The following is a 17,148-nucleotide window of genomic DNA, read 5'->3' as shown; positions in this document are numbered from 1 at the left end:
GAATCCATACACTCAGAAAGGATGACCTAACTATTATAGGTCATCACGCAGCTGAAGTCAATGATGACTGAGCCATGTGATTGCATGGTGTACTTTTCACCATGAGTATGATTTTTTTGCAGCACTTGGCTGTTGTCTTTTTTTTTTATTCTTAAATAAAATGAGGTAAATGGTGGCAATCTCCTTTTGGAAGGCAAATAAGGGAAGAAAATCATGCCCTCTGTCCTCTGCAAGTTAAACCTCACATCTCCATCTTCACGGGTGATAAATGCGTACGGCAAGCCACACAGAATATTTCACAACACAAAGATAAAAAGAATGCTATTACCCTACTCCCTGTGACACTCAGCCTTCCTCCTTTGCTTCTGGCAAAGAATACTCCCTGAAATGCTGCAGCTTCATGAAGATTTTTATGCTACCAAGCACTACATCTAGGAGTGTCAATGCTGTGATACTTAGCACAAAAATATCTGTAACAATCCAAATTTTCACATATTGTTTTTCCACTGGGCAACCCACAATTGCAGGGTTCTTTTTTCTGGCCTAAGACTAGTGCGATAGGAAAAGCACAACTTCAAAACAATAAAGGTGAAAAATGCAGATACTGTCACCACATTAACATTTATAGTGTGCTAACTGTGCCACAAGGCTCAAAAATAGAAAGGTCAAGAAAAAAACAGATTACTCTAACCTCTATAAGAAGACACTGCTTTTATTACAGTAACAGTTAAGGACAGAGTATTGTGAAAAGTCTCACTGAGTTATTTAGGTATTCTGAGGAATCTCCCAGCCCCTCCAGTGGGCATATGGAACTGTCATGCTCCTGAAAATCTCCTGGACCCAAACCCAGCAAAGATTTTAGGAAGAAGAAGGGAATTCACAAACACTAATTTTAAGCCATTAAAGCCAGTGAAGATTCTTTTGGGAAAAAGGAGGAGAAAATGAAGTGTTCTTCATCGTTCTCTGGATGACTATACATCTCTCCATACACTTCAAAGAAATAAATAGCTTCTAGTCTCTAGCCTTTGTGATGTTTATCTGCATCACAGACATGTTTAAGATAAGGATGATACACATTCAAAAAGACCTGTCAGATCTTTAAGGACAAGCAAGCGTATAAACCCTCACAGGCACAGGAGCCAACTGTGCTCCACAGTCATCTCTGAACTTCGGCCTGGTCAGGATGGTCTACATCATCCTGTGTTTCTTTGATCATTTCCACAATAGAAGTGCTCATTTCAAATATACTACATACATGAAATTTTGGAACTTTCCAGAAGTTTTAGAATGGTCATGGCTGATGATTTTATATATCGTTTCATAGTTGTTTTGGACAACCATGCTACCTTATTCCATGAAGAAATCTTCAGACAGAGTAAGAAACAAAACCTACTTAGAATATCATGAACAAAAACCGCAGCAGCTGTTTACATCAGGCTGTTTCCTGAGGGCGTGTGGGTGCAGAAGATTGGCAACATTCTTAAGCATGCCTCTGCTTGCAAACGTATGTAGATGTTAGGAGTAATAGAATTTAAAACGATAGTTTCACTCCCAAATTCACCTTTTTTCCAAGTTTCAGACCCCAAAACAAAAGTTTTCTAAAGAATAAGATCTGAAGCACATTCAACAAAACAAATTTATGCAGGAATTTTTTCCCCTAATGTGTGGGGAAGAAAAAGAGACTAGATTATTTTCAGTGGTTGTTTTTTTTAATTAAATTCAAAACCCTCATACATCTTCCACCATCAAGAGTTCTTAAATAAAGCAGAATTTAGGAAGAATACTAAACACTTGTTAACTTAGAAGAGTTTAGGCCTTGTTAAAAGGAGGAAAAATATTCCGGTTGTCACTGATATCAAGCAGATTTACTAATCTTTGAGTGGACTGACTGTATGATAAATAACATGGGAATATGAGCGCCCTCAGTCTCCTCACCACAATTTAATCTGGTCCTTGTGCAGGATCATGAAACTGAATTAATATACCTGAATTATTAAATCCTCAGGCCATGAAAAACCTGATTTAATCAAAATGTTTTACTGGCTCATTTAAACCTATAAAATGATTTCAGCAAAACATTTCTGTTTGTGGAAGTCCTTTTTCTTTTTTATATATATGCTCCTGGAACCTGATTTTTCAACTAAGAGTTTCTAACAAGAGAAAACATTACAAATTTAGCAAAAATTAACAAAATGTTTGTGATTTGGAAATAGCAAGACTTGTTCAGTCTGGCACTATTAGCCATTTCACATCTGTACTACAGCAAAAACTACTACGACTTTCATAGTTATTATTAATTTGACATAGGCTCAAAGATTGCATCTCTGGAAAACTAACACTAAAAGATGCTTGGATGCTGCAGCTAAGCCAAGAAAAATCTCCGAAAAATAAAATGGAGATTTAAGCAACAATTGTAACTGTTACAAAAGCCAAGTATTGCTGCAGAGGAAAATTAAGTAGGAAAGCACCAAATGAAAAAGATTTTAAAAAAAATATTATAAGAAAGTAATACTAGTGAATAACAGCAATCAGTTTTCACTAGCTACTATCAGAAATTCCTGTAAACTAGAAATACACAGATATGGCATATTATCCCTAAACTTATCTGTGTATACTACACTGGAAGGTGGTGAAAATCACAGCAAATAATAAATACATATCAAACCATTTAATTAATAGCAACAGAGCAGGGTGGTTGGAGAAGGCCCCTGTAAGGCACAGGGAGCCGGGGGAAGGGAAGAAAATCAATACAAGGGACTATCTACCAACACACAGCAGAAGGTCTTCAAAATGGGTCTATGAAATACCTCCACAAACACATAAACAACACCACCCTGCTAGAGGAGAACACTTGAAAATATGCCTAGAAAATACAACAATAGAAGACAATGATACTGGAAGGCACTTTATTAAAGTGCTACAAATATTATTCTGGTTCCCAGTTAATGCTACAAAAAGCACAAATGACTCCAAGAAATAGTGCTCCAATATATTACCAGCATCACAAGGTTAAAAATTAGTGGGATTGAAAGGGAAGAGTCACATCTGAAGGATGGACAAACTATATATATATTTAGTTTTCGCATTAGATAGTTTCTTTGCATTACCTTTAAATTACACTTTTGGAGAATTATTACTAAATGTCACCAGATGCATTTGAACAAAACCAAATATTCTTCCTGTTTGAGCTACAAAATGAACAGTGCAAATGAAAAATACAAGATACCTCAAGGTAAGTGCTCAATTAGAATGAAAACTAAACAGAAACCAAAAAGGGATAGAAACAGTCCAACAGTAAATGTATCTTTTGACTTTGCTTTATTTTGAGACTTAAACAATATATGAGGAGCAAGTATACAATGTAGCTGTCTAATTTGCAGATCAAAAGTGGTAATTTTGGAGGTCCCATATAACATATAACTCCCAGTTATATGTTCTCATTAACTTTTATAACTTAAAACTCAACTTTAAAATTTAAAATTCTCAACAACTTCAATAAAGCATAGTTTTGGACAAAAATTCAAAAGCTGTATAAGTCAACTTAAATATATTGCTATATTGTCTCTTTTCTCCCGCCCAGTCCCCATTGGTGATGCTCTGGACAAACCAGATCAGGGAGCTCAACCACCAGAAAACAATAAATTTTATTTTTCCTGACGGGTTTCCTCCTCCTAGTTTAGCTTCCTTGTACCAGCTCACTGGAAGATTAGACAAAAGTCAAAGCTATGGACAGAGAAGGATATACACATGGAAACATGAGAGGCAAAGAGTGGGAGCACCAAGTTACACTGGCTTAAGTTTTTATGGAACCATAGCCTCTTTGTATAGCTGTGTCCCACTGGAAAGATTTGACTGGTACAGACACAGAGGAAACACACGCAGTGATGGCGATCTTGAAAAGCGCTGTGGATACTAACTTTAGAGAACAGCTTTTCACTGCTGGAATTTTATCTACGTTTCCACAAGTTATGCAGATATCATCATGATTTACCTGCAAATAAACAATCTTCTGAAACACATCTTCTCTCATGCTCATCTCCACATCAAAATTAGAGAGCTTTTTATCAGCTTCTGTACTTGCTAAGCGTACCTCTTTGTCAGGTGAGACATGCTGGGGAAAATCCAACATGCTTCTTTCCACTGTTTAAAAAAAAGCAATGAACACTTACACAGAAGGCTAGAAATGCTTTAAGGTTAAAGGATAAGTAAGGAACTTTCCCCCTTCTGATATTTATAAAAGACATAGCAACAAGTACTCAAAGCAACTTCTGATCAGGCTTAAAGCAAATAAAGAGGCTACAGATAAGGTAAAAAATGAATAGGTAAAAGGACAAAACTGCACACCATTATAACAAATAAACATTTTACAAGAAACTATCATGTTACCCAAGCCTAATTCTCTTACCTTCTTACTTCAACAAAGTCAACAGAAAGGTGTATATATATGACACATGATTTTTGAAAGATGAACCATTTGTAAGTGAAGACTGACATTGTTTCATAGCTGGCACAGATGCTTCCATGTTAGCATTTAAAGTGAAAAGCTCTGTCTTTCAAAGAGGCCCATCTGTCCTGAAGTTATTTTTACATTGTTATGAGAAGAGTGTCAAATCCCCATCTTCTCTTCTGTGTTTAAGGAGAAACAATAAGGCAAATACAGAAGATGCTGTCTACACATTCTGAACTTCTAGAGATCAGAAGCTGAGCAATACTAATTTTTTAGAATACACTTTTGAGATTAAATAATTTCTTGCTTATTAAAGGAATATCGCATCTTATAATGGCATTGAATAGAAGTGCTAAAATGGAAATGAATCATTATGACTAGCTGAATTAACTCAACTCAAAACCAATTGTAATTTCCCTCCCTCCACCTCCCCAAAAGCACACTTTAGAGTAACAATATTTGAGGGTGATCTAAAGCTTTGTAATTTTATGTAATCCGAAGTTGTTTTATCAAACCGTGAGATACTCTCAGCCCTTCAGAAACCTTTGGAATGCAAACATGGGCATATGGTTCTTCTGGAAGTCCATAAGAAACTTCCCCCCGTCCCCGTCCTCATGCCAAGATGTTTCAAAATGATGCAGTGAGCTTTGGCAGCTTCCAAGTGAAATGTAAGCCCTGTTGTCATCTGTGTCTTTTCAGATAATGAGTTCCAGTTACTGGCACAGGTCTTTCACGTACATGTGAAAGGGACACACAAGACTTAAAAATCCAGGGTTCTAATGGAAGTCTTGCTGTGGTAATACATCCTTATCATATGCCATGGGCTGTTTCACAGGTAAGTCATGCTAATTTCACATACAATTTTGAAGATTAGCTTTAAAAGCTTAAATATGACCCACTACTGGAATAGCACGTAGAGAAAAAAAGTACATCTTAGAAGATGCAAGTCTTGGTGGCTATGCTGAGAAGCTGATGGCCACTATTTTCTGAATCAAATACAGATTTTCCTTCTAATTTAATTTAAAGCAGAGAGTTTTACATCTTGGTGAAAAGGCTTACAATAATTAGACCACATATGTTGGTACAATTAAAACTGAATCTGTCAGGATGCTTTTTGGATGAAGATTATTCAGTCCTTCTGCCAGCATCAATACCAGTCAATTCACTGGATGTGCCTAAACTGTAATCCCACGTAATGTGAAAGCCAGACTAATATTACAGTACAATCATTTGAGCTGCAGGCTGCTCTTTTTTCGTAGGCCAAGATTTTGCTCCAAGCTAAGTCGGCCATCTTCAGCACTCCTGTTGCTACTGCAGATTTTTTAGAGGATTTAAGACAATTTGACATTTATTACACTGACTACTTTTTGAGAGTCATGCAGCCACCATGCGACAAGTTTTTCAGAACAAAGCCACCGAAGACACACGTTTATTTTTCCCTGTCTCCTCTGATTGACAATTATTAACAAATTAACTGAATGACCTGTGTTTGACCATTTAAATCCATCCATACATTGGCACATGTTGATAATTCATTCAGAGCAATCTAGATGCGACTGCATGACCAACACCTGTCCCTGGATTCTTCAGGGCCTTGCAGGCCATAACATAGAAGTGAGCAAGTAAAGCAGCCTTCTTTCCAAAAAAACATTCAAAAATTCCCCCATTCTCAACCATCACATTTTCTCCACTTTCCATTGTTCCATTTGACTTGCTTGTCTGAGATTCTGCAGCGTCCAAAAAAAGCATTGCTTATCAGGCTTGAATGTACTATGCATACCACAGATGCTGTAGTCTACACTGTTGCACATTGTCCCCTAGCGGTTGTACAGAGCTGGAAAAAATGTAACTGTGGAGCATTACATGCAAAAAGAAAACAGGTGAACAATGCAGTTCTCTGGATGTGTCAAAGAGATGAACAGCACAGTTTTTGATAATGCTGATTTTTGTCTCTAGAATAAAGCAGCAGAACTTTGTAGCTGATCATGTTACATATTGCTTAGCGGTCCTGAAAGATTATTACAACCAGAGGACCCTTGAGAGTCCTCTACACATTCTACACAAGAACAGCACAGATCAGAACTGTAAGGAACCACTATCTTTTCCTAAGTATTTCTTTAAGTGCAGGTGGAATGCCCTATGGAAAAAATCACAGAAAACATACACTGACCTGCATATTCCACTTCTATATTTGCCAAGGCATGGACAGTATTTTCATGTGTTACTTCTCCAATATCAAGCATCCCGACACTGTCATACACATCCTTTGTCTTCCTGATTAGTTCTTCTGTTCTTGTTCTAATTTGTTCTGGTGACAGGTCCCATCTCAAAAGGTTTCGGCCTGATGCTATGTATGAAGAAGCCTTGAGCTGGCTAGTAATTTCTGCTCCTAATGTCATTCTCAACATAAGCCGTGGCCCAACGGACCTGAAAGTACAAAAATGATCTTTGCCTAGCAAGACTCTAGTTCAAGAGGTAGTTTACAGCAAACATTAAAAAAAAAAGCACCAGGCCTTTAATAATTACAGAATATTTTTAGAAGCAAGAACAAAATCATTTTTAGAGCCATAGCTTGTCCACCAGGACCATACACAGACCTTATCACCCTTATCAATTAAGTCTAATTTTAAATAAATCACAGGTCTGTCTTCCACCTTTTCCATCTAGAGGATGACTAAGTGCAGGCAGGGATAAAAACTTTGGTATTGAGAAAACCAGAAACATTAAGTTACTATTCAATCTTCTAAGAAAAACAGAATTACAGTTACTGAAATTCTACAGAAACAGACAGTATTTGCGTTTTTGAGACAAGGAATAAAACCCACAGAGTGATTTGTGGATTATGAAGACCAAGAACTGCAGAGATGCACAGAACAAGACACAAAAAAAAAGTCATTTGGTCATGTCCATTATAACAAATAATTTTATATTTATACAGGATTTCTGCAACACAATCAGCCATGGGAGGAAAACATCTAGCTGTTACTCACTTGAAAATGTCTTTAATTGTTGTGGAGTTTAAATAGACAGCTGCAGCTTCACTCTATTGCCAGAAGAGGTATATAAGTTTATTGTAATTTATGTACTATTAATCCTGATTATATAAATCAACTATATTTCAGATTTGGCTAGCAGAAAAGTTTACACACGTAACTGATCTTAGTGTGTTGTGCAATTAATATCTGCCTTTTCACTAACCTTTTGACACTATTAAAAAAAAGAAGTGACTTGGAGCAACAAATCCAAACATAAGTTAATAAGATACTGGCTTCAGAAATAGAGGCTTCCACCCTCCCACCCCAACAAACCAACACTCAACCTGGTTGCACGAAGGAGAAGGATACAGACTCAGGCCAACTGACTGGGGACACAGTCAACAAGATGTCCACATGGCAACTACATTAATAGCTCAGCTACGTATGAAGTAGTTGCTGAGGGAGATAATTTGATATTAATTAAAAGACAGCTTGCATTTAAGGAGCAAAACTTGCTGCAGTGTTCAGTATCATAGGAGGATCATAGAAGCATCAGAGGAAGATCTCTGGCTGGCAGAGACTTACTATCTGCCTCCCTATTTCACTTGCATAAATTAAAAAAATAATAATCATATGTTGTTATGGCAATAATGACAACTTAAAATTTTCAACTGTAACTAAAGAAATACAAGAACACACACAGAGAGCTTGCTACTAAAAGGGATGTTTACATAACACTTTTATATTAAATACCTTTTTATCTTAATGCTAGCCGCTGTACCTGTATTAATTTTATTGCAAAACCCGTCTGGTATGTTCATAAGTGCTCAGATAGGTTTTGGCATATAATGCAGAGAGCATGCATAAAAGGATAGGCAATTTTAGCCTGAAGGAAAAACAAAGCAGAAGAGTGAAACGCCAACGATCTGAAAAGAACCACATGCAGGGCTTCTGTTTGAAGGCAAGACTTTTTATTAAGAGTCTGACTTGTCTGTAAGAGAAATTGTCTAGAAATAGCCTAGCCAAAATAATTTTTATGCAAGACAAAAATGAAAGACAACATTTCTATCTACACTTTATGATAAGAATTTTCTTTCCCTTGTGTTACAATAGTTTCTTCAAATCCTACCATACCAGTGTAGACAAGATGTTTACTTTTCCCTTCTATTGGCATACAGAAACATCCATGTCCAGCATATTGATAACTTAACTCTGAAAATGAAGCCTGAATAAAGAATACTCCTTCCACCTCTGTTCTTTCTCTCTGATACCAACACAGGTCTGATATCAATGCCTTAAAAGCTTGTCCACTGGAGTACTGAAACTGAGTCTCAGTTAGAAATTTATAATAAATGAAGCTGCTTTCACAAAAGCAAAAGGTTAAGTATTAGCATTCTCAGAATGCGTTTTGTTTCCCACCCTCCAAAACCACTGAATTCTACCCTGAATATACAAATCCATTAAAGAACAGTACTTCATTAAGCCATGAACAGCTTCCCACTGGACTGCATTATGTCTAGTTTTTCACAGATTGCTAGTGCCGCTCTGGTACAACCTCATGGGAGCTGAAGGGGAACCACCTCAAAAGTTGGTTCAAGGCTTTGAACTCTACACACTCCACACCACCACTGCCCCCGCTCAAGATTATCAGAAAGAATACGAAATGTGCCAAATTGAAGTCAAAATAAAAGAAAAATGGAATCAAAGGAAAACAACAGCCTGGACAACATAAAAGCTGACAACTATGCTAAAGTGCCTGATACGAAGCGGGTAGTCTTTTTTTAAAGGTAACCTACAGCTTTCTGTCATTCATTACATTCACCTAGGCATGTAGAAAACACAGCCGTCTCACTGACCAACTATGAAACAGACACCAAAATAGTCATAGCACCAAAAGTTTATATTAATTTTAGCCTGTCCAAGTTTAATTAGTAATTAAAGTTGGACTGATTCCATGAACTTGAATGCAGGATCCCCGATTTCTGCAGAACACTACTTTTAAATAGAAAAAAAAAAGATATCACCTGATTTTCTTTGTATGCTGTCTAGTTCCATTGAGGAATACACATAAAAATTTGACAGCTTTATAAGCAATTGCCATAAATGCCAGCAAGTGACTGTCCATCTGTTAGAGATAGGAAAACATGCAGCTGCCTAGTTTTGAAATGCTGACACCTTGTCTCCTCCTGATGATACAAGGAAGCAATCATTTATGTAGATTAACAAAGGCTGTACAAACTCAGAAAGACCTGTAAGTCTTTCTAATTGACCAAATGAAGGTGGGCCTTCACAAACTGTAACATAACGTTTCACATAAAAACAATCATTAGATGCAACTCTTCCAATAATCATTTACAGACATATGTTGTTACCTTGCTACCAGTCAATCAGATTGTACTTAGGGCCCATGTAACTGACACCAGACTAATAAAAAAAAGCTGTAAGTAAAAATATATGCACAGGTGAAGTCTTGGCTGTTTCTTTCATGGCTTAGTATTTAATATTCTTCTTCTACATAGAATTATAAATAAATAAATTCTCCAAACTCCATGTAACATACTGAAATAAAGTTAGTAAACTATCAATTTTATTTGTTCAAGAAAGAAACAAAGGAACAATGCCAAAATTAGACATTAAACAGACTATTAAAAAGCAAGAAAGATGAGTACAGCTAAAATAGTATGGCTTTCAAAAATGCTCTGCTACTACACTTATCTTGTTGTTAGAGAGAAAATAGTACAGTAAATTGTTTTATTGAGGGAAACGTTAACTTCTCAGATATAAATTGCAAAATAAAGTCTATTCACAATGTCAGGAACCAGATGCAACAGCAAACGGCTTTCTTCAAGTAGCATCTGAACCAACAAGAAGCAATGATTATTTCAGGCTTGCTTTTGGTAAATGGCAGCAACATTACAGAAGAGCCAACTGTTGCTTGGACTCAGACATCAGAAGTTGATTCAGTTTAAATTAGACGGAAGGATAAACAAATGTAGGTCTATAAATAATGTTACCTGCATACTGCAATTACTCTATGTGGTCATGGGTAGGCTGCTGCTAATGCCTGAACTGACTAGTTCAAACTGTGTCAGATATTACGCTCAATTTTCTGTAGTGCAGTGTAGAATGGTAGACATATCTAAACAAGCCTGGGCTAAGGATAAGGTTCATGTCCAGTAGCAGCATTGCCTTAGGATATTCTTCTTTGCCATTCCTCCCTGCACTGCTACTTTCTGTCCCTGCACACCACTGCATCAATGACAGCAGCATAACTGGGGTCATACTTCAAAACAAGTCAGGCTGGCATAGAGGTGAAAAAATAAGTGGACCAAAAAAATGCAGCTTATCAATTCCATCATCTATGTGTGACTTCAAAACAGTTGTGCTGGCCTAAACCAGGGTCAAAAGTGTCAATAGCCACCTAAGGCTGCACTACTGCTATAAACACATGAAATACATGGATGGAGCCTAGCAAAAAAAAAGTCTCAGGATGATTGCTGTCATTAATCATACCATTTAAATGCCCCAAAGTGAAAACAGCTATTGATGCTAAGAGGCAATACTGACAAAAGAACAAATTAGAATAAATTGGTCAGGAATACATGTAAGCTTGAATTTTAAGAGACGTTTGTAACGTGAGTTACAGGGCAGTGAGATTCTGAAACAGCTGCCCAGTAAGCCCCAGGAAGTGAAACCACTTCTATTTATAACATGGAGCTTGATTACCTTATAAAATGGATTATATTCCTTGGTTACCTAAGATAGCACAGGACTAAACTTGATCACCGCAATTGTCCCTTCCAGTCCCTACATTCCTACGAAGTCCTTCAAAATTAAAGCACCTTTATTTACATTGCATTTTTACTATGAATATCCAGCTGGACTCTGTTGGCAACTTGCCCTGCCCTTTTTCTTGTGCCAGTCCTCTTGCATCTAATGGCAGTGGAATGACATACAAAGCAGATTGAAATATATCATGCATTGCACACTGTTTCATCCATCTATGCGAAGTTCAGAAGGAAAGGCACTGAAAATTTTGTTTGGACTTTCGGCTACAAGGAGTATTATAGAAGCAACCGTTTTGACAAATTATGGTATTAATCTGCCAATCCCCAAAGCACTAAGAATGATAGTTTCTAACAAAAGCAGTGTAAGTTGAATAACAACTTAAAAGGTTAGTAGCTACTTCTGATAGAGAATTTTTAAGAAGAGAAAAAAAGCTTGTAAATACAGACTGCAATCATTGCTATTTTTGCTAGAATGCCAGGTAATCTATTTTACCAACAAATCTACAATTTGATTACCTGCTGTTTCTGGAAAACACAAATTTGATTTGATTTTAAAAAGGAGGAGGACCTTTATAATACTGTATTACAGCAATACAGTGGCCAACGTAACTGCTGCAAAGACAAGCAAAGCAATTGAATTTACAGACTGATTTTTAACTTGTGCAGTAAGTATTTTAAACATATTAAACATTTATGTAAGTCTGGTTTTGTTTAGAAACATTTTCTGTGACTGGAACATGCCAAGCAACCCTTTGTTAGCATGTTCCATTAATGCTATTAAAATAAAACAAGAAAGCCACAGTCTGTGAAGCGGAGGCAGCAAAGGGGAGTACCAGCTTTAGGAAATACAAACACAAAAACCTGTAAGCTTGCCCAGAATATGCTCCTACTACTGATAATCACTTTATAATACAGTCAAGATTTAAACCTGCTATCTGATTTAACTCTGATTACATATTGGTAGCTATGACTCCATCCAAAATTGCTCTTTTGGGTTTTGCAGATTAATGGTATTTCCAGTTTTCAAATTAATCTTCACCTAAATATTATTAGTTACAATGACAAGTACAATTTTACAAAAGAAAGTGTATTAATAAACTTATTTCTGGGAAACCCATATACAGACCGGTTTACTGTACTTGCTGATAGATCTGACTGTTCCATGTAGACACACAAAAATCAGAGTATATCAGCTTCGTGTAGGATGGAAAAATACGTGCGCTGCTGACAAAAGGTCTGGGATAACAGCTTCAGGGATAAAGTGGGAGACAAGATTTTAAAAAAGAAGACTGAGAGAAAGACAGAAAGTGGTCTCAATTTCAGATAATTTAGTCATCTTCTGGCTTTTAAATACTCTAATGACAAATAATACAATTAAGTTTTTCTTGTTGCGCCTCATGTACACTTCAGGGGACATTCTCACAGATATAAGAGCAGATTTACAAATCACAATGAACAACTTTTTCAATCAGTAATTTACTCTGTGAAGCTTTCTAAAAGCTGCCAGTTTAAAATTAAGAACAATGGTAAGACCATTTTGGCCCTTTTATCTTTTGAAATAGCAGATCCTAGTTAAACACTTCCTAGCCTTACAGACTGCAGGAGAACCAGTTATTATTCATCAGACACCTGCAACCCACAGGGTCTCAGTGTTTTGACTCCACCTAGCGGCCTTGCTAAAAAAAACCAAACACACAAAAAACCAAAAAAAGCCAAACAAAAACCAAACACAAAAAACTAGACATGTCCCAATAAGGCAATATAAAAACTGACAGTTTGCCTCAGGACAAATTATTTAATACTTGAATAATATGCCCTATGTTGACATTTCCCTATAAGTGAGACTCAAGTGCTACCAAACCCATATAAATGATAGCAGACAGCCATGGTTTAAGCGAAGCTTTGTAACAATTAAGCCTCATATGGAATAGAGTACATTTTGTTTTTTCCTTTAAATGAAGAAGTTGAAAAGCATTTCAGAAACAAGCAATGAGTATTCAGCAGTATCCAATATAACATAAGATATGTTGCAGTCAGTCTGTGTTCTCAGGATGGATTTTAAGGCACAAATTTAATAGTTGAAAATCTTTGCATTATTTATAGATCCTTAATTCTTGCCTGGATTTTAAATGTATCTCAATATCATTCCAATTTTGACTCACAGTTTCAGACAAGAAGTAACTGTATCTTTAATAGTAAGGCATGGACAAAACGATGTGAAGCAAGCAGAGGACTGAGTAACCCGAGGCAAAAACTAGAATGGGGAAAAAAGCAAAGTACAGTTAAATAGCTCAAAGCTAAACGCAGGGCAACGTTATTTCAATTAAGCCAAAGGAATGAGACTACAGCCCTACAAGGTAAGTCATCCCTTTTTCCTGCCAGGCAAACACATTCGAAGTCCTTGTTGCACTTTGCTTCTCAGTCCCTTCATCTGTTTGGCTCTTGACAGTATACGAACAGTGAATACATGCCTTGAATTCCTGGGCCATTTTCCTAAGAAAAGTACTTGGCTCTGTCATGACCGTGTTTGGCACAGATAGATCTCGATAGCATGTTTAGTACTTCCTAATTTAAAGCTCCGTAACTGCCATTAGAAACTGGTTTTTTTCCACCCTTAAGCTGCTTTTGAAGGAATAGAAGAAAATCTAGTGCCTTTTAACACTAAACCATCGATTTTGTTACTACGTCTTTCAGAAAAAAAGGATTATCTGCAACTTAATTCACTGTACACTCCACATTGATTACAATCCTGTAACAGATACACTTTTAGTTCTTCAAATAAATGTGAGCGAGTCAAAAAGTTGCAAGTTATACAAACATTTTAAAATCTTTACTGACACACACAGTACCCCCAGTGCTGCTTTTCACCTTACTACCTGGCAACAAATGTTTACTGGTTTCTCTAACAGAATTAATATCAACAGCAAAGTAATTGAAAAAGGCATTCTGTGGCGACTAACAGAAAATCCAGACCTTAAGTAGGAACTCATATATGTGCATACCATGTTACAGGTTACTTATCCTCTCCCTTCCCCCTCAGCCTTCTCCAACCATCTCTAGAAAAAATAATAAAAGAATTTGGAAACTGTCCTGATTGATTTTCATAACAGGAGGTGATTTCCACCCAGTAGTGAACATAGAAGTGTCAGGACACTGTTTCCACAGAGTGTCCGATCTCTAAAATTATGGTATCCGTTGTACTAGGAAAAAAAAAAAACCCTAACAACCAAGCAAACCCAACCCAAACCCCAAAATTACTAGGGCTGCTAAACTAGGCTTCAAAACCATTTTGTGAACTGAATCCATTCTGTGTCACAGTAAACCTCCGTCACAGCACGACTTGCTTGGAGGATCTTAGAAAGGAAGTTGTGAGAGTTTTCAACACTTGTATGCAGACAGTAAGGGTACTACACTGAATTTGATGCAGGAGGTGCTCATTAGGGTTATCCTATTGTTTGGTTCTACCATCAGGCGAACCATGGAAACACTGGAAAAAATACTGCTTTTAAGGCCCCTCTCTCTACAGCACTCTCAGGTGCTGCTTGTCTATCATGTTAGCAATACTAAGAGCAGGTAAAGTACATGCCATTCAGTGCAAACATGGCAGATCATTTTGACTTGCTCACTTTTATTTGAAGAGCAACCAGTCATGGAACTAGGTGACCAGTGGAGCTCTGCAGATTTATGTGTTAGGTTCTGTATTCTTTCATATATTTATACCTCATCTAGAAAAAGGTGGGATTAATGAAGTGACAAAATTTACTGATGATAATGTGCTGATGATAATGCAGTGTACTAAAGGCAGCCACAAATGAATGTCAAAACACTGAGTAAAGTTTAAAACAAAGTGAATTTCAGTCTTAATAAATGTGAACTGACACACACTTCTGACACTACATATAAAGTGATGAGCTGTGAGCTAATCTAGTAAGTCTAATGAAAACATCAGCCAAGAAATAGCTAAACACAAGGAAATGATAGGATTTAGTAGAGCAGAGAACAAAACACAGATTCATTAACTCACTCTGTAATAACATGAAGCACACACATACTATGTGCAGTTCTGATCCTCCCAACAGTTACGAACTCTCTCATCTTCTGCTCTCTCACCTGCCAAAACCTTCTCCTGTTCTACCAAGTCATGATGAGTTAGTAACAATCAGTTGCAGTCAGCAATGGACTCCACCCAAAGAATAACTAACTATACTGGGATTCTTCATATTGGAAGAAAAAAAAAAAAACACCAGACAACAGAGGAAGTACTTCAGAGGTATATACAATCATGAAGAAGATGGAGAGAATGAATGGGGATCAAGTTTTCCTGTCGCCTCCAACATAACTCAGGAAGGGATCAAACACAGTTTTAGGAGGCAGCTCCAATGTAAAAATATACTACTGGATAAATTTTTGTAGAAGATAATATGATACAGCTGGTTTTGTGTTGGAAAGTCCCCAATTCCTAGACTGTTCTGAACAGATAGTACTGAATGTTCATGCTATCTTACGTGCTTTCTGAAGTACCTCACCCTGTCTCCTGTAGAAGAAAGGGCAGACTTTTGAATTAATCCAAACCATCTAAATGAAATCTTTCCAAGCCAGGCATGTCTTCCTTTACAGAGAGAACAATAGAAGAGGTATGTCCTCAAAAGACATTAATTGCATTGCTTAGTGTGGCCCAACTGGTGCTCTGTGGGTCAAATTCAGTCCACAAAATGCTTCTGAGCCTAACATCTTTGTCTCAGCCAGTCCAGGGAAAAATTTTGTTCTGCAAACTGTAATAGACAAATTGTTCTACTAGAGCCTGAATCTTTTGGAATCCAACAGGAAAAATATTTAATTGGAAATAGCCTCCCTCCCAAAAGCTGCCTATTTTAACCAAAAGAATCAAACCCTTAATGTAGTTTTACTCAACATAAGGCATGATACTTGAAACTTGCTAAGAACTGTCTTTTTCATCTCATGTCAAAATGCCCTTGGGAAAAACAGAAGCTGAGAATCTTTGCTATTCAACATTTCTGTGGCCAATTGCTTAACTTCTGGAAGTCTGAGGTCACTATCAGGCATTCAAGATCACTCTCTTTTGTGGACAAATTATTTGGGCACACTCAAATGATGACTGGAAAAAAAAAAAAATCAAAATTAGCAAAGTGCAGTGATCACTCCCTGGTGTACTTACAATAAGTGATAAAAAAAATATTTTAATCAATACCCAATACTTTATTATTACTTAAGAAGGAGCTATCTTTAGTTTCCAAATGGAAATTAGAAACAAAGATAGACCTTTTCATTTTTTTCTAAAGAAAAAAAGCTTTCATTGTTCTTTTCCCTTCTTTCCTTTCCTTCTTTTTGTTGGAAAAATCTGTAGGACAAACAAGGACAGTCAACACAAAATACAGAAAACAGTGAAAATGACTATACAAAAAGAATGTAAATGTATATTAGGGAAAGAAAATAGTTGTGCACTTTGACAATAGCAAATTGGTTGATTAACTTCCAACAGCAGGAGCCTTATGAAAAGATCTTATTTTCTAACTGCAAGTAGCCCTCATTCTTAATTCGACCTGAACAAAGGCTGTGAAATATGACAAAAATGGTACATTTTATGCAGTAAGCATGCAACTGTCATTTCTCAAAAGTCCACAAGAGGTAACCATCTTCTTCATTTTACACTGAAATTCTGCTCCATTCTCAGTACCACAACGTATTTCCATTGTAACCCTCCTAGTATTTCCACTTTTCCTATTAAATCTGGTCCTTTGCTTATGTTTTCCTGTCCTCTCAATTTCTCCAATGATGCTCATTTGTCTAGTTCATCTAGAACTGCCTACAAGCCTTCTCCCACATTGGTTTTCTGGGTCCATTTACACCTAGTATTCATTGCAGAGAAAATAATTAATCCCATATTTTAAAACCCTTCCATAACACATTTGTGCCCATT

General features: G+C 36.8%; 1 protein-coding gene across 3 annotated transcripts in view; it reads right to left on the bottom strand.

Moving 5' to 3' along the window:
* The window catches only part of NLN (neurolysin), a 37,247-nt gene that overhangs the window by 19,304 nt on the left and 795 nt on the right, over positions 1–17,148 (bottom strand). The window contains exons 2-4 of one of the 3 annotated variants that reach the window (XM_074569936.1): positions 6,618–6,874; positions 4,406–4,626; positions 3,992–4,140 (exon numbers count right to left, since the gene is read on the bottom strand). In XM_074569936.1, the coding sequence (XP_074426037.1) occupies positions 3,992–4,129 (138 nt within the window). In that variant the 5' untranslated portion in view covers positions 4,130–4,140; positions 4,406–4,626; positions 6,618–6,874. Of the gene's footprint in view, positions 1–3,991; positions 4,141–4,405; positions 4,627–6,617; positions 6,875–17,148 lie in introns of those variants that run through there. The other 2 variants (XM_074569934.1, XM_074569935.1) reach the window with 2 other exon arrangements.

This window comes from Larus michahellis, chromosome Z (assembly GCF_964199755.1).
Source record: "Larus michahellis chromosome Z, bLarMic1.1, whole genome shotgun sequence".
NCBI lineage: Eukaryota > Metazoa > Chordata > Aves > Charadriiformes > Laridae > Larus > Larus michahellis.
The sequence above is the reverse complement of the archived record's forward strand: the minus strand, read 5'-3'. Positions and strand labels throughout refer to the sequence as shown.